General features: G+C 46.8%; 1 protein-coding gene across 2 annotated transcripts in view; it reads right to left on the bottom strand.

The window, feature by feature from the left end:
- Positions 1 to 25,190, bottom strand: part of LOC129850834 (protein-arginine deiminase type-2-like) — a 50,728-nt gene that overhangs the window by 12,910 nt on the left and 12,628 nt on the right. The window contains exon 1 of one of the 2 annotated variants that reach the window (XM_055917045.1): positions 17,743 to 17,936. The exons of the other annotated variant lie outside the window; for it this stretch is intronic. Within the exon in view, the coding sequence (XP_055773020.1) occupies positions 17,743 to 17,936 (194 nt within the window). Of the gene's footprint in view, positions 1 to 17,742; positions 17,937 to 25,190 lie in introns of those variants that run through there. 2 annotated transcript variants of the gene reach the window in all.

The raw sequence follows: 25,190 nt of genomic DNA, 5'->3' as shown, positions 1-25,190 counted from the left end.
CCACAGTTCTTGGTAGCGGGCCATGTCAGTGGCACTGTATTGTCCTCAAAGCGGGCAAAGAAGGTGTTTAGTTTGTCTGGAAGAAAGACATCGGTGTCCGTGACTTAGCTGGTTTTCTTTTTGTAGTCCGGGATTGCGTGTAGACCCTGAGCCATTGAATTCACTTTGTCCCTATACCGACATTTCGCTTGTTAGATTGCCTTGCGGAGAGAATAACTACACTGTTTGTATTCGGCCATTTTCCCAGTCATCTTTCCATGGTTAAATGCTGTGGTTCGCGCTTTCAGTTTTGCGCAAATGCCGCTATCTATACACAGTTTCTGGTTAGGGTAGGTTTTAATAGTCACAGTGGGTACAAGATCTCCAATACAGTTCCTTATAAACTCACTCACCGAATCCGCGTATAAATCAATATTATTCTCCGAGGCTTCCTGGGAACATTTCCCAGTCTGCATGAACAGAACAATCTTGAAGCGTGGATTCCGATTGGCCAGACCAGCATTGAATTGTTCTCATCACGGGTATATCCTGTTTGAGTTTCTGCCTATAGGACGGGAGGAGCTAAATGGAGTCGTGGTCAGATTTGCCAGAGTAGCCGTGATCCAGTGTATTGCCCGCACGAGTACAACAATCAATATGCTGATGGAGTTTAGGTAGCTGTCACGCCCTGACCTTAGTTATCTTTGTTTTCTTTATTATTTGGTTAGGTCAGGGTGTGACAAGGGTGGTTTGTTTAGTTTTTGTATTGTCTATGGGTTTTTGTATGTCTAGGGGTTTATCTAGTCTAGGTGTTTATATGTCTATGGTTGCCTAGATTGGTTCTCAGAGGCAGCTGTTTATCGTTGTCTCTGATTGGTTACCATATTTAGGTAGCCATATTCCTTGGGTATTTTGTGGGTTGTTATTCTATGTTTAGTTGCCTGTTCTGCACTAGCCATATTGCTTCACGGTTCGTTTTGTTGTTTTTGTTTAGTTCTGTTCAGTGTTATCTCTTTTATTAAAGAGTTATGTTCGCTTACCACGCTGCGCCTTGGTCTACTCCTTATGACGACCGTGACTGTCACGACTTCAACCGAGGCAGGCTCTCCTTCTCGTTCGGGTGGCGCTCGGCGGTCGTCGTCACCGGCCTACTAGCTGCCACTGACTCTTTTTCCTCCCCCTCCTTATGTGTTATTTGTATCACCTGTGTTTAGTTAATTGTTAATTAGTGTGGCTTTATTAGTCAGCCAGCCCGTACGCTTCTTTGTGCGGGATTGTTTCATTGTAGCTTTTGGGATTTCGGGAGTGTTTTTTTATTTTTTTTATTTTTTATTATTTTTTTTTTATTTTTTTATTTTTTTTCTGGGGGGGTGGATCAGCTTAATATTGCGGAAAGAATGTTGCTTCCAATGTAATTGTCTGCATCATTTCCAATCCCCCATATTTTTTGGGTAAATATATATATCCATTCACGTATGCATACATATACACATATATACATACACATACCTACATAGACATACATACTTTTTTAAAGAGTATACCTTTATTATTATTCCCCGCAAACCCTACCACCGATCCCCCAATTGGAGTAAACTGATAAACATTTCTGTTTTTACCTTCAATTTATACATCTTATACACATTTTACAGACACAGTCTACTTTATAATAGTTCTCTCTTGTTTGTTCTTAGTCCTTCCTCTATTTCTGTTGTCCATCCAGTTTGATTTCCACTTGTAACTGTGCTATTTCACAATAGCTCCGCACCTATACACATTTCACAGATCCCGTATGCCCTACATTGTTTATCTTGTTATTAGTCCCACCCTTCAGCTCCACTCAACCTTTCCCATCTATCTTCCAACATCATCCATTTCGGATTTTTATTTGCCATATATTTTTCAACTGTGCTGTGATGCTTCACAAAAGATTTGAATCTTCCTATTCTCATAGCTTCCACGGATTGTAAATTAAAAATAAACATTTTTGCTAAAATAATTATTATATTATTGATTGATTGACTATGGCTTTTCAAATCCCCCAGTATTGCTATCTGTAGTGTTAGTTCTACGCAAATGTTGCAATTCTTCAACCATTCCTGGACCTGTGACCAAAAACGAGCTACATGCGGACAATACCAAAATAAATGGTCTAATGACTCTGCCTCCTCACAGCAGAATCTACAGAGCTGGGAAGATTGTATCCCCCATATATATAACATTCTATTAGTTGCAAGAATTTTGTACAGTAATTTAAATTGAAAAATTCGAAGTTTTGAATCCGGCGTTGTTTTGCGTATCAATTCATAAACCATGTGCCATGGAATGGGTACATCGAAAATCTCTTCCCAACTATTTTGAAATTTATATGGCACAGCTGTAAGTTTTTTGGTCCTTAAATGAAATTGGTATATGTTTTTATTTATCACACTTTTCTTTAACCATTTATGTTCTTTAATATAAGGCCGACATACAAGTTCCTTACTTTTATCCCCTTCCACCTGCCTCTTCCATTTTTGTGGTAATGCCGCAATTAATTGGTTGTAATTTTGGGTAGAGCAGACATTTCCATATGTCTGTGTTAGCTGCATGTGTGACATTACTCCACCAGTCCTATTTATGATATCATTCACAAAAATTATACCTTTTTTAAACATTTCTTCGATAAATACAGTTTTTTTATCAATTACTATATTTGAATTTAACCACAAGATTTGTTGTACTATTTGTTCCGTCCTTTCAGGTGGATTAAACTGAAATTGCAACCAACTTTCTAAGGCTTGTTTAAAAAATAAAGATATTTTGGAAATGATTTCCTTTTCAAGCAACCGAAAGTGAGCAGGTGTAATCTGAATAAAGGGAAATAGGATGAGACATTCGTACCAATCTACTAGAGAACCAGTTTGGATTTAAGTATAACTTTTGTATGACTGATGCCTTTAGTGAGAGGTCTAATGCTTTAATATTTAATAATTTCTGCCCTCCGAATTCATATTCGTTATATAAATAGGCCCTTTTAATTTTATCTGGCTTGCCGTTCCAAATAAAATTGAATATTTTTTGTTCATATAATTTAAAAAGCAGGTCACTAGGTGTAGGCAAAACCATAAGCAAATAGGTAAACTGTGATATGATTAAAGAGTTAATCAGGGTGATTTTCCCACAAATAGACAGGTATTTTCCTTTCCATGGTAGCAAGATCTTATCTATTTTTGCTAACTTTCTATAAAAATTTATTGGAGTGAGATCATTTCTTTCTTTTGGGATTTGTATACCGAGTATGTCCACATCACCGTCAGACCATTTAATTGGTAAACTACATGGCAATGTAAAATGTGTATTTTTTAGTGATCCAATGCGTAATATGGTACATTTATCATAATTTGGTTTTAATCCAGAGAGGATAGCAAATGTATCTAGATCCTCTAAGAGGCCGTGGAGAGTTTCTAGTTGTGGTTTTAAAAGAAAACATGAATCATCAGCGTACAATGACACCTTAGTTTTTAGGCCCTGGATTTCTAATCCTTTAATATTAATGTTTGATCTAATTTTAACAGCTAACATTTCGATGGCAATAATAAATAGATATGCCGATAGTGGACAACCTTGTTTTACTCCTCTAGATAGTTTAAAACTTTCTGAGATGTAGCCATTATTTACTATTTTACACCTAGGGTTACTATACATAATTTTTACCCATTTTATAAGAGATTCCCCAAAATTGAAATATTCTAGGCATTTATATATAAACTCCAGTCGTACTTTATCAAAAGCCTTTTCAAAATCAGCTATGAAAACCAGGCCTGGTGTCCCCGATATTTCATAGTGTTCCATTGTTTCCAGTACTTGCCTTATATTATCTCCAATGTATCGTCCATGTAAAAAACCTGTCTGATTAGGATGAATAATATCTGACAAAACTTTTTTTATTCTATGCGCCAAGCATTTTGCTAGGATTTTTGCATCACAACACTGAAGTGTAAGAGGTCTCCAATTTTTTTAATGGACTGGATCTTTATATATACCACTTGGGTCCTGTTTCAGTAATAATGATATCACACCTTCTTGTTGCGTGTCTGATAATCTATCATTTATATAGGAGTGGTTAAAACAAGCTAATAATGGTCCTTTGAGTATATCAAAAAAATGTTTGTATACTTCCACTGGTATGCCATCCAGTCCTGGAGTTTTCCCATCCTTAAAGGCCCCAATTGCATCAAGTAGTTCCTCCTCTGTAATTAGGCCTTCACATGAGTCTTTCTGTACAGATGTTAATTTTACATTATTATTAGGGAAAAAATCCATACAATTAGTTTCAGTTAGTGGAGATGGAGGAGCCTGAAACGAAAATATATTCTTAAAGTACTTTACTTCCTCTTTCAAAATATCATTTGGTGAATCATGCGTGACTCCATCATTTGTAACAAGTTTTAATACGTTTTTTTTGGTAGCATTTCTATATTGGCGATTGAAAAAGAATTTGGTGCATTTTTCCCAATATTCCATCCAGTTCGCTTTATTTTTGTAATATATTACACTGGATCTTTCTTGAATAAGTTCCTCCATTTCTTTTTGTTTTTCCTCTAACTTATTCTGTGCCTCTATGTTACCGTTTTTATTGTTATCTAACTGTAAGTCCTTCAATGTCCTTTGTTGATATGGACTCTTTTGATCGAAATTGCTTTTGTTTTATAGATGAGTACTGAATTGCATGGCCTCTAAAGGCACACTTAAAAGTGTCCCATACAATATGGGGATCTGCTGTACCTATGTTATGTCTAAAAAAAGTCAGTTATAAATTCTTCTGTCCTAGTTCTAAACAATTTATCATCTAGTAGGCTTTGATTAAATTTCCAATATCCTCGCCCACGTGGAAATTCTGTAAGAGTAATATATATGCCAATTATGTGATGGTCCGACTGCATTCTGTCCCCTATCAAACACTTTTTAACTTTTGGTGCCAGAGAGAATGATATAAGAAAGTAGTCAAGGCGACTAGCTTGATTAAGCCTTCGCCATGTATATCTCACTAGGTCAGGGTATTTAAGTCTCCATATATCCACTAATTCCAATACATCCATGACATTCCTGATTTCCTTAAGTGCCTGAGGGTGATAGTTTGTAGTGTGATTTCCTTTCCGGTCCATAGAGGTATTTAAGACCGTATTAAAATCTCCCACTATAATAATAGAGTCTAGTGTTGCTTGTAGAGTTGATACATTCTTATATATATTGTCAAAGAAGCTTGGATCATCATTATTCGGACCGTATAGGTTAATAAGCCATATATGTTTATTGTCCAATAACATATTTAAAATAATCCATCTACCTTGAGGATCTGTTTGGACAAGTTGCACATTTGGATCAAAGTTATTATTAATTAAAACCATCACCCCTTTTGAATTTCTTTGCCCATGGGAGAAATATATTTTGCCCCCCCAGTTCTTTTTCCACAAAACTTCATCTAAAACTGTCGAATGGGTTTCCTGTAAACAGTAGATATTATAATCCTTCTCTTTTAGCCAGGTAAATACTGATCGTCTTTTCTTATTATCTGCTAAGCCATTACAATTGTAACTGGCTATACTTATTTCACCACTTACCATAATGAGACACACCTTTCAATTATTTTTATCAAAATATATGTTTGTAAACGTCCTATTAAAAAGTAACATAATGATTGAGTGTCTATATAGTTGTACCATGACATTTGCATCTCCACTAAGCAAACCTCCAATTGGTCCCCACTATTCCACCCGCCAAAAGCCCCCATCTCGAGTTGGGTTGTCATCCCAATGCCCGGCAGACCACCCCCGACCCCCCGCATCGCACAGCCCCGGACCGACTGGGATCCATCCTTCGAAAAGTGCACACAGCACCATCCACCGAACCGAAGCAGATCCATTGCCAAATGCATTTCCATCGCCCTCACCTCGATTTTTATTACATATTGCTGTGAATCATCCTCTATAGTCCCTAACATCTTTTACTTCTTCCTTCGCAACAGTTGTGGGATACACACATACACCCACACACATTCAGCCCTTACCCCCACACAACCATAAGCTCACCCTCTCAACAATTGCACCATCCCAGAGCCCAACTCAAGATGGGTCATGATTTACAAATGTACTTGCAGTTGCAGCTGCATGAGAAGGCCTGCAAGACCGCGCAAAAAATGAGCATAAATGTAGAGATTTATTTACCATTGTCACATCCTAGATGATGGAGGTCAAATGTACACCCTCTTCCTGAAACACCCACAATACGGTCATCCATTTTGACCATGTTCCCAAGCATCTCCATGCAGTCCGATTGGTTTCGTGCCACCAGGGCCACAATAATATACCCCCTCTCTGAATTTCCGAGTGTGACCCCCTCCCCATGGGTTACTGCAGCTAGTGTTGCCAGCACTGCCACTGCCTGGGTGGGGGCACCCCACCGGAATCCCCACCGGCTAGGTACAAGGTCGTCAAGGTTCTCATTAGCAGCTTTGAGAATTTCCTTGTTTATTATGCTCTCCTTTTAGGGGGCTTTGGCTTTGCAGGACCAACCCTGCCAAGCAGGCTCAGAATCTTGAGGGGGCAGCGCTGCTCATGGTCCCTGTCCTCATTTTGGCTGCATACAGACCGTTTACAGCATGCACATAAAACAGTTAGGGACTTCTCCTTAGTATCTGGGCCATTCATGTGGGTGTCTAGTGTATAGGGCCATGGACCGTACCATTAAAATAGGATAATAAATAATTAGATATAATTTATTTTAAAAATGTAGTTCCCCATGATAGGACAATAAATAAATAAGACGTATAATTCATTATATGTCACGATCGTGTGGTGGATTGACGGACCAAAACGCAGCTTTAGGAAAATAAGCCATCTCCTTTTTATTTACGAAGAAGGCAAACGAAACAAACACACTTACGAACTAAACAAAACAAGAAAACGATCGTGAAGCTAAACAACGATGTGCACACACAGGCTACAAACGTATCACAGACAACTACTCACAACAAATGAAAGCCTATGGCTACCCTAAATAAGGCTCCCAATCAGAGACAACCGAAATCAGCTGTCTCTAATTGGGAACTCATTCAGGTAACCATAGACTCTCCTAGATAACTAAACATACATAGACAACGCTAGACACATGAACTCAACACAAACCCATATACTACACCCAACAACCCCTTTACCATAGAAACACCCAAAACCAACAAAACACAAACATTCCCCATGTCACACCCTGACCTAACTAAAATAATAAAGAAAACAAAGAATACTAAGGCCAGGGCGTGACATAACCCCCCCCTTAAGGTGCGAACTCCGGGCGCACCATTAACCAGTCTAGGGGAGGGTCTGGGTGGGCTTCCATCCACGGTGGCGGCTCCGGCTCTGGTCGTGGTCCCCACGTCACCACAGTCCCTAACCGCCTCCTTAGCTTCCTCCAAATGACCCCCCTCCACATTAACCCCACTGCATTAAGGAGCAGTTCCGGACTAAGGAGCAGCTCCAGACTAAGGGGCAGTACCAGGGTAAGGGGCAGTACCAGGATCAGGGGCAGTACCAGGGTCAGGGGCAGCTCCGAACTAAGGGGCAGTACCAGGGTAAGGGACAGCACCAGGATAAGGGGCAGCACCAGGATAAGGGGCAGCACCAGGATAAGGGGCAGCTCCGGACTGAGGGACGGCAGCTCCGGACTGAGGGACTGCAGCTCCGGACTGAGGGACTGCAGCTCCGGACTGAGGGACTGCAGCTCCGGACTGAGGGACTGCAGCTCCGGACTGAGGGACTGCAGCTCCGGACTGAGGGACGGCCCATGGCTGGCTGACGGATCTGGCTGCTCATGGCTAGCTGACGGATCTGGCTGCTCATGGCTAGCTGACGGATCTGGCTGCTCATGGCTAGCTGACGGATCTGGCTGCTCATGGCTAGCTGACGGATCTGGCTGCTCATGGCTAGCTGACGGATCTGGCTGCTCATGGCTAGCTGACGGATCTGGCTGCTCATGGCTAGCTGACGGATCTGGCTGCTCATGGCTAGCTGACGGATCTGGCTGCTCATGGCTAGCTGACGGATCTGGCTGCTCATGGCTGGCTGACGGATCTGGCTGCTCATGGCTGGCTGACGGATCTGGCTGCTCATGGCTAGCTGACGGATCTGGCTGCTCATGGCTAGCTGACGGATCTGGCTGCTCATGGCCAGCTGACGGATCTGGCTGCTCATGGCCAGCTGACGGATCTGGCTGCTCATGGCCGGCTGACTGATCTGGCTGCTCATGGCTGGCTGGCGGCTCTGGCAGATCCTGTCTGATTGGCGGCTCTGGCAGATCCTGTCTGATTGGCGGCTCTGGCAGATCCTGTCTGGCGGGCGGCTCTAGCGGCTCCTGTCTGGCGGGCGGCTCTAGCGGCTCCTGTCTGGCGGGCGGCTCTAGCGGCTCCTGTCTGGCGGGCGGCTCTAGCGGCTCCTGTCTGGCGGGCGGCTCAGTAGGCTCATGGCAGACGGGCGGCTTTGCAGGCTCATTGCAGACGGATGGCTCAGATGGCGCTGGGGAGACGGATGGCTCAGATGGCGCTGGGGAGACGGATGGCTCAGATGGCGCTTGGCAGACGGGCAGTTCAGGCATCGCTGTGCAGACGGCAGACTCCTGCCGGCTGAGGCGCACTGTAGACCTGGTGCGTGGTGCCGGGACTGGTGGCACCGGGCTGGGGACACGCATCTCAGGGCTAGTGCGGGGAGCAGCAACAGGACGCACAGGACTCTGGGGACACACAGGAGGCTTGGTGCGTGGTTTAGGCACTGGTGGTAAAGGGCTGGAGACACGCACCATATAGCTAGTGCGTGGAGGAGGCACTGGTGGTACTGGGTTGGGGCGGGGAGGTGGCGCCGGAAATACCGGACCGTGCAGGCGTACTGGCTCCCTTGAGCGCCGAGCCTGCCCAACCTTACCTGGTTGTATGCTCCCCGTCGCCTGACCAGTGCGGGGAGGTGGAATAACCCGCACCGGCCTATGTAGGCGAACCGGGGACACCATGCGTAAGGCTGGTGCCATGTACGCCGGCCCGAGGAGACGCACTGGTGACCAGATGCGTTGGGCCGGCTTCATGACATACGGCTCAACGCTCAGTCTAGCCCGGCCGATACGTGGAGCTGAAATGTACCGAACCGGGCTATGCACGCGTACAGGAGACACCGTGCGCTCTACTGCGTAACACGGTGTCTGCCCGTACTCTCGCTCTCCACGGTAAGTACAGGGAGTAGGCGCAGGTTTCCTACCTGACTTCGCCACACTCCCTTTAAGGCCCCCCCCAAGAAATTTTTGGGTTGTACTCACGGGCTTCCAGCCTTGTCTCCGTGCTGCCTCCTCATATCGCCTCCTCTCGGCTTTAGCTGCCTCCAGCTCTTCACGAGGAAGGCAATATTCTCCCGGTTGTGCCCACGGCCCCTTACCATCCAGTATCTCCTCCCATGTCCACGAATCCTGTGTAGGTGGGTCCTGTTGCCGCTTTCCATGCCGCTTGGTCCTGTAATGGTGAGTAGTTCTGTCACGATCGTGTGGTGGATTGACGGACCAAAACGCAGCTTTAGGAAAATAAGCCATGTCCTTTTTATTTACGAAGAAGGCAAACGAAACAAACACACTTACGAACTAAACAAAACAAGAAAACGATCGTGAAGCTAAACAACGATGTGCACACACAGGCTACAAACGTATCACATAGACAACTACTCACAACAAATGAAAGCCTATGGCTACCCTAAATAAGGCTCCCAATCAGAGACAACCGAAATCAGCTGTCTCTAATTGGGAACTCATTCAGGTAACCATACTCTCCTAGATAACTAAACATACATAGACAACGCTAGACACATGAACTCAACACAAACCCATATACTACACCCAACAACCCCTTTACCATAGAAACACCCAAAACCAACAAAACACAAACATTCCCCATGTCACACCCTGACCTAACTAAAATAATAAAGAAAACAAAGAATACTAAGGCCAGGGCGTGACATTATAAAAGTATATCCATCATTTGAACAACATTGAAAGCCCTCTCATACCCGGCCCACAGCAATACACTGGCTCTGGGATATGCAACTATTTCATTACTCACTCACTCAACTTTCCAAACATAACAAATAAAAATAAACACACACCACACCATCCACACATACTGTGCCTTCTGTTTACTTAGTTTTTATCTTCACTATGTAGAAATAGTGCTTGTGTTCAATTAGTTATATGTGAAGATTTATAGAAAAGCTATATTTTGTATTGTATTGTTACAATCAGTAACCGGGCTTGAATTGTGTTTATTTTCCTCATCTATGAGAACTTTGTAATTTTTAAAATAACCATGGAGTAATCTTTGTGTCTCTGAACAACTGGTTATCAATATATAGTTTATCCACGAGGAGAGCTAGAGGAGAGCTACTCGTTTCGCTTTTAATCTATTTTCTTTGAAAATTGGATACAGAACTTTGCGCAGTTCTGCAATTTCTTTCGGAAACTGATCATTCATGCCAATTTTGGTCCCAGCAAGTCTTTTACCCAGGCTTTTAACCATTATTTTATCTTTAAATGAAGCAAATTTGGCAATGATTGGGCGTTCATACCTCTGCCCTCTCTGTCCGAGGCGGTGTACACGTTCAAGTTGGATCTTATCGATAACTTCGCGTGGAATCTGAAGCGCTGCAAAAAGGAACTCTCTAACTACAGATTCAGGAACCTCTCCTTCTTTCTCTTGGATACCTGTAAGTACCAAATTCTCTCTCATGGATCTAGTTTGTGTGTCCAGTAAGCATTCTTTCAGAAAGTTGTTCTCCTTTTTAAATTCATTCATTTCGGTTTCAATCTTATTGACCGTCACTTTTAGCGCGTGTATTTCCTTCTCCAATGTCGCAGCTTTTTCATCACTCATCTCTAGGCTTGCCTTCAAGTCTTTTATATCTTTACTAACTAATTCAAGTATACCCAGTTTGTCATTTATTGATTTTAACAGATCGGTTTCGACCTTTACCATTGCTGGTGTTGAGAATATTAGATCATCCGTGTCGGTTGAGGAGTCACGTTTTCGTTTTTGATTCGGTTCCCCTGTCTTTTCACCGTCATGTTTGGGTGTTGCTTGTTTTCGTAATATTTGTCGATAAATGTCTCTAGTCTTAGGATTTGTTTTGTGTTATTATCCAGATTGAAGGTTATCACCCACCAGATTATTTAGTGCTAATATTTTAGTCTAATTTAGCAGATATTTCGAATATTATGTTTTATCTTGAGGTGCTCAACATAACTTCGTTCAGTCCGTCCGCCATCGGGAGTGTTTATGATTATTGTGGACTGGGTTTGTTTCGCGTGTCATTGGACCGTTGTGTATGACACCCAGTACGTCCGTGTTGGACATTTCGTTTGTTAGTTGGGTATTAAAGACTCAACCTATTGAAGCTCTGCAGTTCCTGCTTCTGATTTCGCACCTCCCGACACTCAGATCGTTACAGAATCCCGCACCACTAAATGGAGTCAGCAGGAGCAGCAGCCAACCCTCTCCCATCGATGGAGGAACGGGTTCTCCACCACACCACCGTCCTCCATCGGATCGGATCAGCCATGGACCAGATGATGGAGAGAATGGAGCGATGGGAGAGGAGTGGGCTCCTCTCTCCACCTTCGGCTCCCCTTCCTCAGGACTCTCCATCCCCCGGCTCCAGCGCGCTCCGTCTTACGCTCCCGAGGGATTATGATGGAGCGGCGGCAGGGTGCCAGGGGTTCCTACTCCAGCTGGAGCTATACCTGGCCACTGTTCGCCCCACTCCCTCGGGAGCGGAGAGGGTGAGTGTCCTCGTCTCCTGCCTAACGGGTCGTGCTCTGGAGTGGGCCAACGCAGTCTGGAATGGCCCGGACTCAGCGAGGGAGCACTACCCGGAGTTTACCCGTCGTTTTCGTGCCGTGTTTGACCACCCCCCAGAAGGCCGAGCGGCGGGTGAGAGACTATTCCATCTCAGGCAGGAGAAGAGGAGCGCACAGGATTTCGCGCTGGAGTTCCGGACCTTGGCCGCGGGATCAGGGTGGAACGACAGGGCCCTTATTGACCACTACCGGTGTAGTCTCCGGGAGGACGTCCGCAGGGAGCTAGCGTGTCGGGACATCGCTCTGTCTTTGGATGAGCTTATCGACATTTCCATCCGACTGGACAATCTGCTGGCTGCCCGCGGGCGTTCGGAGAGGGTCCTGTGCGTTCCACCACCCAGCGCCCCGGCTCCCATCCCGATGGAGTTGGGAGGGGCCGCGCCTAGGGGTATCGGAGGAGGCCTCCCCTGCACCAGCTGTGGTCGGAGAGGACACACGGCCGATCGGTGCTGGGGGGGTCTGTCTGGGTGTCGAGATGTCAGGCGGAACGCTTCTCGATCACCCCAGGTGAGTCAGCACCAAACTCACTCAGAACCCCCTGTCGGTCACATGTTTGTCTCAATTTTTTTCCTTGATTTTTTCCCCTCTTCCCAGCATAGGGCACTAGTCGATTCAGGTGCAGCTGGGAACTTTATGGATCGCGGACTCACCCGAGAGTTGGGCGTTCCGCTTGTGCCGATAGATTCTCCCTTTCCCGTGCACTCCCTAGATAGCCGGCCATTAGGGTCAGGGGTTATCAGGGAGGCCACAGTTCCCCTGGACATGGTGACGCAGGGGAATCATAGGGAACGTATCAGTCTCTTTATTATTGATTCGCCTGCGTTTCCAGTGGTGCTGGGTATTCCCTGGTTGGCCCGGCACAATCCCAGTATTTCGTGGAGACAGGGGGTTCTCCAGGGGTGGTCAGAGGAGTGTTCTGGAAGGTGTCTGGGAGTTTCCATTGGTGCCACGTCGGTGGAGAGTCCAGACCAGGGTTCCACGGTGCGCATTCCCCCCGAGTATGCCGATTTGGCAATCGCTTTCTGTAAAAAGAAAGCGACGAAATTACCACCACATCGACCGGGTAGGGATTGTGCGATAGATCTCCAGGTTAACGCTGCGCTTCCCAAGAGTCACGTGTACCCTTTGTCCCAAGAGGAGACGTTGGCTATGGAGACATATGTCGCGGAGTCTCTGGGACAGGGGTACATTCGGCCCTCCATCTCACCCGTCTCCTCGAGTTTCTTTTTTGTAAAGAAGAAGGAGGGAGGTTTGCGTCCGTGTATTGATTATAGAGGTCTAAATGCCATCACAGTTGGGTTTAGTTACCCACTACCTCTCATCGCTTCGGCGGTGGAATCATTTCACGGAGCGCAGTTCTTTACAAAACTGGACCTCAGGAGCGCGTACAGTCTGATGCGTATTCGGAAAGGAGACGAGTGGAAAACCGCATTTAGTACCACATCGGGCCACTATGAGTACTGCGTCATGCCGTATGGGTTAAAGAATGCTCCAGCTGTTTTCCAATCCTTTGTAGACGACATTCTCAGGGACCTGCACGTGCAGGGGGTAGTTGTGTATATCGATGACATTCTGATCAACTCAACTACTCAAGCCGCGCATGTATCTCTGGTGCGCAAAGTGCTTGGCAGACTGCTGGAGCATGACCTATACGTCAAGGCTGAGAAGTGTGTGTTCTCCAAACAAGCCGTCTCCTTCCTGGGTTATCGCATTTCCACCTCGGGGGTGGTGGTGGAGAGTGACCGCATAAAGGCCGTGCGCAATTGGCCGACTCCAACCACGGTGAAAGACGGAGCTTTCAACAGGTTGAAGGCTCTGTTCACGGATGCTCCCGTGTTGGCGCATCCGGATCCCTCTTTAGCATTCATAGTGGAGGTGGACGCGTCCGAGGCTGGGGTGGGTGCCGTGCTATCACAGCGCTCGGGTACGCCACCAAAACTCCGCCCCTGCGCTTTCTTCTCTAGTAAGCTCAGTGCAGCGGAGCGTAACTATGAAGTGGGGGATCGGGAGTTGTTAGCGGTGGTCAGGGCTCTGAAGGTGTGGAGACACTGGCTTGAGGGGGCTAAGCACCCTTTTCTCATCTGGACCGACCACCAGAATCTGGAGTATATTCGGGCAGCTCGGAGATTGAACCCGCGTCAGGCAAGGTGGGCCATGTTTTTCACCCGGTTTAGGTTCACGTTGTCCTACAGACCCGGTTCCCAAAACGTAAAGGCTGACGCACTGTCTCGCCTTTACGACACGGAGGATAGGACCACCGAGCCCACTCCCATCATCCCCGCCTCGAGGTTGATAGCGCCAGTGGTATGGGAGGTGGACTCGGACATCGAGCGGGCGTTACGGGCGGAACCCGCGCCTCCTCAGTGCCCGGCGGGCCGTAAGTACGTACCGCTTGGTGTTCGGGACCGACTGATTCGGTGGGCTCATGTCCTACCCTCCTCGGGTCACCCTGGGGTGACGAGGACAGTGGGGAGCCTTCGGGGAAGGTATTGGTGGCCCACCTTAGCTCGTGACGTTAGGGTTTATGTCTCCTCCTGTTCGGTATGCGCTCAGAGTAAGGCTCCTAGGCACCTTCCTAGAGGGAAGTTGCAACCCCTCCCCGTTCCACAACGGCCATGGTCTCATCTGTCCGTGGACTTCCTGACCGATCTTCCCCCTTCTCAGGGAAACACTACGGTTCTGGTAATTGTGGATCGGTTTTCTAAGTCCTGCCATCTCCTCCCGTTGCCCGGTATCCCTACTGCCCTACAGACTGCGGAGGCCTTATTCACTCACGTCTTCCGGCACTACGGGGTGCCGGAGGACATCGTTTCTGATCGGGGCCCCCAGTTCACGTCCCGAGTATGGAGGGCGTTCATGGAGCGTCTGGGGGTCACGGTCAGCTTGACTTCCGGTTTTCACCCCGAGAGTAATGGGCAGGTGGAGAGAGTGAACCAGGAGGTGGGTAGGTTTCTGCGGTCCTATTGCCAGGACCGGCCAGGGGAGTGGGCGAGATACATTCCCTGGGCCGAGATGGCCCAGAACTCACTACGCCACTCCTCTACTAATGTGTCCCCCTTTCAGTGTGTGTTGGGGTACCAGCCGGTCCTGGCACCATGGCATCCGAGCCAGACCGAGGCTCCTGCGGTGGAGGAGTGGGTACAGCGCTCCAAAGAGACCTGGAGGGCCGTCCAGGAGTCCCTTCAACAAGCCACTAGGAGGCAGAAGAGGAGCGCTGACCGCCACCGCAGTGAGGCTCCCGTGTTTGTACCGGGGGAAAGGGTCTGGCTCTCGACCCGAAACCTACCCCTTCGCTTGCCCTGCCGGAAGCTGAGGCCGCAGTGTGTAGGGCCCTTCAAAGTCCTGAGGAGAATAAACGAGGTGTGTTATCGATTAAAACTCCCTTCCTATTATCGTATTAACCCCTCGTTTCATGTGTCTCTCCTCAGGCCGGTGGTAGCTGGTCCCCTGCAGGACGGTGAGGTGCTGGAGGTCCCTCCCCCCCCTCTGGACATCGAGGGGTCCCCGGCGTACACGATACGGGCCATTCTGGACTCGAGACGCCGGGTGAGGGGCCTGCAGTACCTCGTGGACTGGGAGGGGTACGGTCCGGAGGAGAGGTGCTGGGTACCGGTGGAGGACATTTTGGATCCATCTATGTTAAGGGATTTCCATCGCCTCCATCCGGATCGCCCCGTGCCTCGTCCTCCGGGTCGACCTCGAGGCCGGTGTCGGCGCGCTGCGGGAGCCGCGCGTCAGAGGGGGGGGTACTGTCACGACTTCAACCGAGGCAGGCTCTCCTTCTCGTTCGGGTGGCGCTCGGCGGTCGTCGTCACCGGCCTACTAGTTGCCACTGACTCTTTTTCCTCCCCCTCCTTATGTGTTTATTTGTATCACCTGTGTTTAGTTAATTGTTAATTAGTGTGGCTTTATTAGTCAGCCAGCCCGTACGCTTCTTTGTGCGGGATTGTTTCATTGTAGCTTTTGGGATTTCGGGAGTGTTTATGATTATTGTGGACTGGGTTTGTTTCGCGTGTCATTGGACCGTTGTGTATGACACCCAGTACGTCCGTGTTGGACATTTCGTTTGTTAGTTGGGTATTAAAGACTCAACCTATTGAAGCTCTGCTGTTCCTGCGTCTGACTTCGCACCTCCCGACACTCAGATCATTACAGTGACAGTAGCCTTGTTCTCAAATTTGCTTTGTTATAATCCCCAGCTAGAATAAATGCAGCCTCGGGATATATGGTTTCCAGTTTGCATAGAGTCCATTGAAGTTCCTTGAGGGCCGTCCTGGTATCGGCTTGAGGGGAGAATTCTCTTGGGAGATAATATGGTCGGCATTTGTTTGTGAGGAATTCTAGGTCAGGTGAACAAAAGGACTTGAGTTCCTGTATGTTATTATGATTACACCATGAGTCATTAATCATGGAAACTACACCCTCGCCATTCTTCTTCCCAGAGAGGTGTTTATTTCTGTTGGTGCTATGCATAAAGAATCCTGATGGCTGTACCGACTCCGACAACATATCCCGAGAGAGCCATGTTTCCGTGAAACAGAGTATGTTACAATCCCTGATGTCTCACTGGAAAGCAGCCCTTGCCCTAATTCCGTCTACCTCGTTATCTAGAGACTGGACATTGACGAGTAATATACTCGGAAGTGGTGGGTGGTGTGCACAACTCCGAAGTCTGACCATGAGGCTGCTCCGTCCACCTCTTCTGGAGGCGACATTGTTTTGGGTCGGCATCTGGGATCAGATCATATGCCCTGGGTGGTGATGCGAACAAAGGATCCGCTTCGAGAAAGTCGTATTCCTGGTTGTAAGGTTGGTAAGTTGACGTCGCTCTGATATCCAAAGGTTCTTCCCGGCTGTATGTAATAACACTTAAAATTTTCTGTAAGAAATAATACAGAAATAAACAAAATACTGCATAGTTTCCTACGGACTAGAAGCGAGGCGACCCTCTCTGTCGGCTCCATCTTGCCATCTTGCTGCACGTTTCTTAGAGCTTGGTCAGAGCGTGGTTGTCTTATGGTTATTTTGGATACAACCTTCCCATAACATTTCCTACAGCTTTCGTCATGGTTCTATTTAAAGTAATGTTCTCAAATTGTTCAGAGAACATCAAGAAATAAAAAAATTCTGTGGGACTTACAGTACTTCAGCATAGTGTTTTCTGCATGTTTCCTCATTGTTCTATTTAAAGTCATTTTCTCAGAACATTAAGACAACTTTCCATAAAAAACACCAGATAAAACATTAGTATGGTATAAAGAATGTTGTAAGAATGTTATTTAAAACATATACACCCCGTTCTCAGCATCAACAAAACTATATCTATCCTCTATATTGTTAAATGTGTTCAGGTGTGTTGGCCACGCCCACTAATTGGCCACACCTGATCTTAATGAGTGCTTGTTTTCTTTGAAATTAGGGTCTGATTGAATAGACTAAAGTAAACAGCTTTGGACTACTGTGCTCGTAGTTCAAAACAGTTAACCCAAATTAAGACAGCAGTCTTATTGAAACATGTTATCATCATTTTATTTAATTACCTTCAAATAACCCAGAATTTCTGTTCTCTGAATGTTAATAAAACCTCACAGGAAAACATTTAGGAAACCATAGAAAAACATTCTCAGAATCTCCCTACAACCTAAAAATGTATGTTCCCAGAACGGGCTAAATTTGGGTAGGCTACTGAGTGATAATCCCAAAATAGTTTATACAGCAGTATATAACTGGTGAAACAATACATTGCCATACACTCTACCGTGTTATAGGCTACAATGTAGCCAACAACAGTTTACTACCACCTGAAGACATCTATTGGTGCAGTTGCCTAGCATAGATACACACACTCACCTGTTTAGGTTCACTTTCAACACTGTGCCAACAACATATAGAGCCGTCAAAGTTTTCTCAATGTCGAGACGAAATGTCTGTTGATACGGTACTGGCATGTCGGTTGCTTTTCTCTTATTAAGGTGCTGAAGGAGATTAGGGTGTCTGGTCATAGAAACCTGTTCCTGTGAAACATCCATGGTGATACAGTACATTGCAGAGGAGCAGAATGATGAAATGAGAAATGGCAGTGGAGGGTAGGCTTGGCCCTATTGTTAAGGGGGTATTTTCCTGCCAGTAATTTGAGGCAGAGGAGGCTGCAATTACCCCGAAAACCAAACATGTGCCAACTTGCATTGTAGTCAGCACTTGAATAGCAACAGGATAATGTAGGCATAGGCCTAAACTAGGCCTGCAGTATACATTTTGTTGTCACACTGATTGTCATGTTGAAGGCCATATTTGAATCACATAAAAACAGTTGAAGTCAGAAGTTTACATACACCTTAATTAAATACATTTAAACTCAGTTTTTCACAATTCCTGACATTTAATCCTAGTAAACATTCCCTGTCTTAGCTGAGTTAGGATCTCCACTTTATTTTAATAATGTGAAATGTCAGAAAAATAGTAGAGAATTATTTCTTTCAGCTTTTGTTTCTTTCATCACATTCCCAGTGGGTCAGAACTTTACATACACTCAGTAGCTTTCCACAAGCTTCCCACAATAAGTTGGGTGAATTTTGGCCCATTCCTCCTGGCAGAGCTGGTGTAACTGAGTCAGGTTTGTAGGCCACCTTGCTCGCACACGCCTTTTCAGTTCTGCCCAAAAATTTTCTATGGGATTGAGGTCAGGGCTTTGTGATGGCCACTCCAATACCTTGACTTTGTTGTCCTTAAGCCATTTTGCCACAACTTTGGAAGTATGCTTGGAGTCATTGTCCATTTGGAAGACCCATCTGCTACCAAGCTTTAACTTCCTGACTGATGTCTTTAGATGTTGCTTCAATATATCCACATAATTTTCCTGCCTCATGATGCCATCTATTTTGTGAAGTGCAACATGATGCTGCCACTCCCGTGCTTCATGGTTGGGATGGTGTCCTTTGGCTTGCAAGCCTCCCCCCTTTTCCTCCAAACATAACGATGGTAATTATGGCCAAACAGTTCCATTTTTGTTTCATCAGACCAGAGGACATTTCTCCAAAAAGTATGGTCTTTGTCCCCATGTGCAGTTGCAAACCGTAGTTTTTTGTACTTGTTTCCTCCAGCATCTTCACAAGGTCCTTTGCTGTTGTTCTGGGATTGATTTGCACTTTCGCACCAAAGTATGTTCATCTCTAGAAGACAGAACACGTCTCCTTCCTAAGCGGTATGACGGCTGTGTGGTCCCATGGTGTTTATACTTGCGTACTATTGTTTGTACAGATGAACGTGGTACCTTATGGTATTTGGAAATTGCTGAAGGATGAACCAGACTTGTGGAGGTCTACAATTATTTTCCTGAGGTCTTGGCTGAGTTATTTTGATTTTCCCATGATGTCAAGCAAGGAGGCACAGAGTTTGAAGGTATGCCTTGAAATACATTCACAGGTACACCTCCAATTGACTCAAATTATGTCAAATAGCCTTTCAGAAGCTTCTAAATCCAAGACCTCCTTTTCTGGAATATTCCAAGCTGTATAAAGGTACAGTCAACTTAGTGTATGTAAACTTCTGACCCACTGGAATTGTGTTACAGTGAATTATGAGTGAAATAATCTGTCTGTAAACAATTGTTGGAAAAATTACTTGTGTCATGCACAAAGTAGATGTCCTAACTGACTTGCCAAAACTATAGTTTGTTAACAAGAAATTTGTGTAGTGGTTGAAAACAAGTTTTAATGACTCCAACCTAAGTGTATGTAAACTTCCGACTTCAACTGTATGTCCTACAAATCAATCTCTGTCCTAAAAGCTATGTGGTCGCTAGACATCATGTACAGTCCTCTGTATAGAGCCTAGGATTCTGGACCTTCATGGCACCATTAATTGTTCCTTCACTTGGACCGTGCGTACATATTCTAACCAGAAACCATGGATTACAGGCAACATCCGCACTAAGTTAAGGATAGAGCTGATTATTATTAATCACACAAGGTATGACTGCAAACACCCTGAAAATCCTTGATGCTACTCTCCTTGACTCTCCTTAATCCTGATAGATATCAGTCTGGTGTTTTCTGTAATGACCTTAGTGATCACTGTTTTACAGCCTGTGTTCGTAATGGCTGCTCAGTGAAATGACATGTCCTGATTTGTCATAGACGCTTGCAAACATTTAAGAGCAAGCCTTCCTTTATAACCTGGTCTCTGTAAATTGGTATAGAATCAGCTTGATCCCCACTGTCGAAGACACTTGGGCCTTCTTTTTTGATAATTTAAGTGGTATTGTTAACAAACATGCCCCCATAAAGAAAATTAGAAGTAAAAACAGGTTCAGCCCCTTGTTCGACCGTGATCTGGCAGAGTTACTCCACCTCAAGAATTCCATTTGGCGAAAGGCACATGCATACTCAGGCTGACTGGCTCTCGTTCAGGCAAATGAGAAATAAGTGCACTCAGTCTATCCAGAAGGCCAAAGTTAGTTACTTTAAGGAGCAGTTCTCTCTCTGTGGGTCTAACCCCAAGATGTTCTGGAAAATGGTTTAAGACCTGGAGAATAATACCTCCTCCTCACAGCTGCCCATGTCCCTTCATGTAGATGATGTGGTTGTTACTGACAAAGAGCACATGGCAGAGCTCTTTAATCACCACTTCATTAAGTCAGCCATGCCTCATTGCCCGTCCAACATTTCCTCATCTCCCACCCCTTCTAATGCGACTAGCCCCGATGATCCAGCCTCTTTCCCCCCCTGCCCGCTACAAAGTTTCTCCCTGCAGGCAGTCACTGAGTCTGAGGTGCTAAAGGAGCTCCTTAAATTGACCCCAAAAAACCATCTGGGTCAGATGGTTTAGATCCTTTCTTCTTTAAGGTTACAGCCTCTATCATTGCCAAGCCTATCTCTGACCCTTTCACCCTGTTTCTCCTCTCTGGGGAGGTTCCCATTGCTTGGAAGGTAGCCATGGTGCATCCTTTATTTAAAGGATCAAGCTGATCTTAACTGTTATAGGCCAATTTCTATTTTTGCCCTGTTTATCAAAAGTGTTGTCAATAATCAGCTTTCTTGATGTCTATAATATTCTCTCTTGCATGCAATCTGGTTTCAGCTCAGGTTACCGATATGTGACTGCAACCTTAATAAAGGTCCTAAATGATGTCACCATTGCCCTTGATTCTAAGAAATGTTGTGCTGCTATTTTCACTGACTAGGCCAAAGTCTTTGATAAGGTAGACCATTCCATTCTTGTGGGCCAGCTAAGGAGTATTGGTGTCTCTGAGGGGTCTTTGACCTGGTTTGCTAACTACCTCTCTCAAAGAGTGCAGTGTATAAAGTCAGAACATCTGCTGTCTCAGCCACTGCCTGTCACCAAGGGAGTACCCCAAGGCTCGATCCTAAGCACCAAGCTCTTCTCCATTTACATCAACAACATAGCTCAGGCAATAGGAAGCACTCTCATCCATTTATATGCTGATGATACAGTCTTATACTCAGCTGGCTCCTCCCCGGATTTTGTGCTAAACGCTCTACAACAAAGCTTTCTTAGTCTCCAACAAGATTTCTCTGCCCTTATAACCTTGTTCTGAACACCTCCAAACAAATGGCATGTGGTTTGGTAAGAAGAATGCCCCTCTCGCCACCGGTGTGATTACTACCTCTGAGGGTTTATAGTTTGAGGTAGTGACCTCATACAAGTACTTGGGAGTAAGGCTAAATGGTACACTGTCCTTCTCTCAGTGTCACGCCCTGGCCTTATTATTCTTTGTTTTCTTGATTATTTTAGTTAGGTCAGGGTGTGACATGGGTAATGTTTATGTTTTGTTGGTTTTGGATGTTTATTTGGTAAAGGGGTTATGGGGTGTAAAATATGGTTTTGTGTTTAGTGTAGATGTCTAGCGTTGTCTATGTTGGTGAGTGATCTAGAAGAGTCTATGGTTACCTGAATGAGTTCCCAATTAGAGACAGCTGATGTCGGTTGTCTCTGATTGGGAGCCTTATTTAGGGTAGCCATAGGCTCTCATTAATTGTGGGTAATTCTCTATGTAAGAACGTTAGTAGCCTGTATGTTTGTGCACAACGTTTGTAGCTTCACGGTCGTTTTGTTATTTTGTTGTTTTGTTAAAGTGTTTTTGTGTCGTGTTCATCTTCGTGTTAAAATAAAAGAAGATGGCATATTTTCCAACTGCTGCATTTTGGTCCGTTAATCCGCCACACGATCGTGACAGAATTACCCACCATAGGACCAAGCGGCATGGAAGGCGGCAACAGGACATACCTACACAGGATCTCTGGAGTTGGGAGGAGGAATTGGAAGAAGATCCATGGGCACAACCTGGAGAATATCGCCTCCCTCGTGAAGAGCTGGAGGCAGCGAAAGCCGAGAGGAGGCGATATGAGGAGGCAGCACGGAGACAAGGCTGGAGACCCGTGAGTACACCCCAAAAATTTCTTGGGGGGGGCCTTAAAGGGAGGGTGGCGAAGTCAGGTAGGAAACCTGCGCCTACTCCCTGTACTTACCGTGGAGAGCGGGAGTACGGGCAGACACCGTGTTACGCAGTAGAGCGCACGGTGTCTCCTGTACGCGTGCATAGCCCGGTTCGGTACATTGCAGCTCCACGTATCGGCCGGGCTAGACTGAGCGTTGAGCCATATGTCATGAAGCCGGCCCAACGCATCTGGTCACCAGTGCGTCTCCTCGGGCCGGCGTACATGGCACCAGCCTTACGCATGGTGTCCCCGGTTCGCCTACATAGGCCGGTGCGGGTTATTCCACCTCCCCGCACTGGTCAGGCGACGGGGAGCATACAACCAGGTAAGGTTGGGCAGGCTCGGCGTTCAAGGGAGCCAGTACGCCTGCACGGTCCGGTATTTCCGGCGCCACCTCCCCACCCCAATCCAGTACCACCAGTGCCTCCTCCACGCACTAGCTATATGGTGCGTGTCTCCAGCCCTTTACCACCAGTGTCTAAACCACGCACCAAGCCTCCTGTGTGTCCCCAGAGTCCTGTGCGTCCTGTTGCTGCTCCCCGCACTAGCCCTGAGATGCGTGTCCCCAGCCCGGTGCCACCAGTCCCGGCACCACGCACCAGGCCTACAGTGCGCCTCAGCCGGCAGGAGTCTGCCGTCTGCACTGCAATGACTGAACTGCCCGTCTGCCAAGCGCCATCTGAGCCATCCGTCTCCCCAGCGCCATCTGAGCCATCCGTCTCCCCAGCGCCATCTGAGCCATCCGTCTGCAATGAGCCTGCAAAGCCGCCCGTCTGCCATGAGCCTGCAAAGCCGCCCGTCTGCCATGAGCCCACTGAGCCGTCCGCCAGACAGGAGCCGCTAGAGCCGCCAGCCAGACAGGAGCCGCTAGAGCCGTCCGTCAGACAGGATCTGCCAGAGCCGCCAACCAGACAGGATCTGCCAGAGCCGCCAACCAGACAGGATCTGCCAGAGCCGCCAACCAGACAGGATCTGCCAGAGCCGCCAACCAGCCATGAGCAGCCAGATCCGTCAGCTAGCCATGAGCAGCCAGATCCGTCAGCTAGCCATGAGCAGCCAGATCCGTCAGCTAGCCATGAGCAGCCAGATCCGTCAGCTAGCCATGAGCAGCAAGATCCGTCAGCTAGCCATGAGCAGCCAGATCCGTCAGCTAGCCATGAGCAGCCAGATCCGTCAGCTAGCCATGAGCAGCCAGATCCGTCAGCTAGCCATGAGCAGCCAGATCCGTCAGCTAGCCATGAGCAGCCAGATCCGTCAGCTAGCCATGAGCAGCCAGATCCGTCAGCTAGCCATGAGCAGCCAGATCCGTCAGCTAGCCATGAGCAGCCAGATCCGTCAGCTAGCCATGAGCAGCCAGATCCGTCAGCCAGCCATGAGCAGCCAGATCCGTCAGCCAGCCATGAGCAGCCAGATCCGTCAGCCAGCCATGAGCAGCCAGATCCGTTAGCCAGCCATGAGCAGCCAGATCCGTTAGCCAGCCATGAGCAGCCAGATCTGTCAGCCAGCCATGGGCCGTCCCTCAGTCCGGAGCTGCAGTCCCTCAGTCCGGAGCTGCAGTCCTTCAGTCCGGAGCTGCCATTCCTCAGTCCGGAGCTGCCCCTTACCCTGGAGCTGCCCCTTACCCTGGTGCTGCCCCTTACCCTGGTGCTGCCCCTTACCCTGGTGCTGCCCCTTACCCTGGTGCTGCCCCTTATCCTGGTACTGCCCCTTATCCTGGTACTGCCCCTGACCCTGGTACTGGTTCTTAGTCCGGAGCTGTCCCTTAGTCCGGAACTCCCCCTGAATGCAATGGGGTTAATGTGGAGGGGGGTCGTTTGGAGGAGGCCTAGGAGGTGGTTAGGTACTGTGGTGACGTGGGGACTACGACCAGAGCCGGAGCCGCCACCGTGGAGGGGAGCCCACCCAGACCCTCCCCTAGACTGTGTATGGTGCGCCCGGAGTTCGCGCCTCAAGGGGGGGGTTATGTCACGCCCTGGCCTTATTATTCTTTGTTTTCTTGATTATTTTAGTTAGGTCAGGGTGTGACATGGGTAATGTTTATGTTTTGTTGGTTTTGGATGTTTATTTGGTAAAGGGGTTATGGGGTGTAAAATATGGTTTTGTGTTTAGTGTAGATGTCTAGCGTTGTCTATGTTGGTGAGTGATCTAGAAGAGTCTATGGTTACCTGAATGAGTTCCCAATTAGAGACAGCTGATGTCGGTTGTCTCTGATTGGGAGCCTTATTTAGGGTAGCCATAGGCTCTCATTAATTGTGGGTAATTGTCTATGTAAGAACGTTAGTAGCCTGTATGTTTGTGCACAACGTTTGTAGCTTCACGGTCGTTTTGTTATTTTGTTGTTTTGTTAAAGTGTTTTTGTGTCGTGTTCATCTTCGTGTTAAAATAAAAGAAGATGGCATATTTTCCAACTGCTGCATTTTGGTCCGTTAATCCGCCACACGATCTTGACACTCAGCACATATTAATGCTGTGGGCTAAGGTTAAATCTAGAATTGGTTTCCTCTATCGTAATCGCTCCTCTTTCACCCCAGCTGCCAAACCCTGATTCAGATGACCAGCTAACCCATGCTAGATTACGGAGATGTAATTTATAGATCGATAGGTAAGGTTGCTCTTGAGTGGTTAGATGATCTTTACTATTCGGCCATCAGATTTGCCACCAATGCTCCTCGTAGGACACATCACTGCATTCTATACTCCTCTGTAAACTGGTCATCTCTGTATACCCGTCTCAAGACCCACTGGTTGATGCTTATTTATAAAACCCTCTTAGGCCTCATTCCCCCCTACCTGAGATACCTACTGCAGCCCTCATCCTCCACATACAACGTTCGTACTGCC

The sequence above is a fragment of the Salvelinus fontinalis genome, chromosome 3 (genome assembly GCF_029448725.1).
Source record: "Salvelinus fontinalis isolate EN_2023a chromosome 3, ASM2944872v1, whole genome shotgun sequence".
NCBI lineage: Eukaryota > Metazoa > Chordata > Actinopteri > Salmoniformes > Salmonidae > Salvelinus > Salvelinus fontinalis.
Note: the sequence above shows the minus strand (reverse complement) of the source record. Positions and strands in the feature narration are given on the sequence as shown.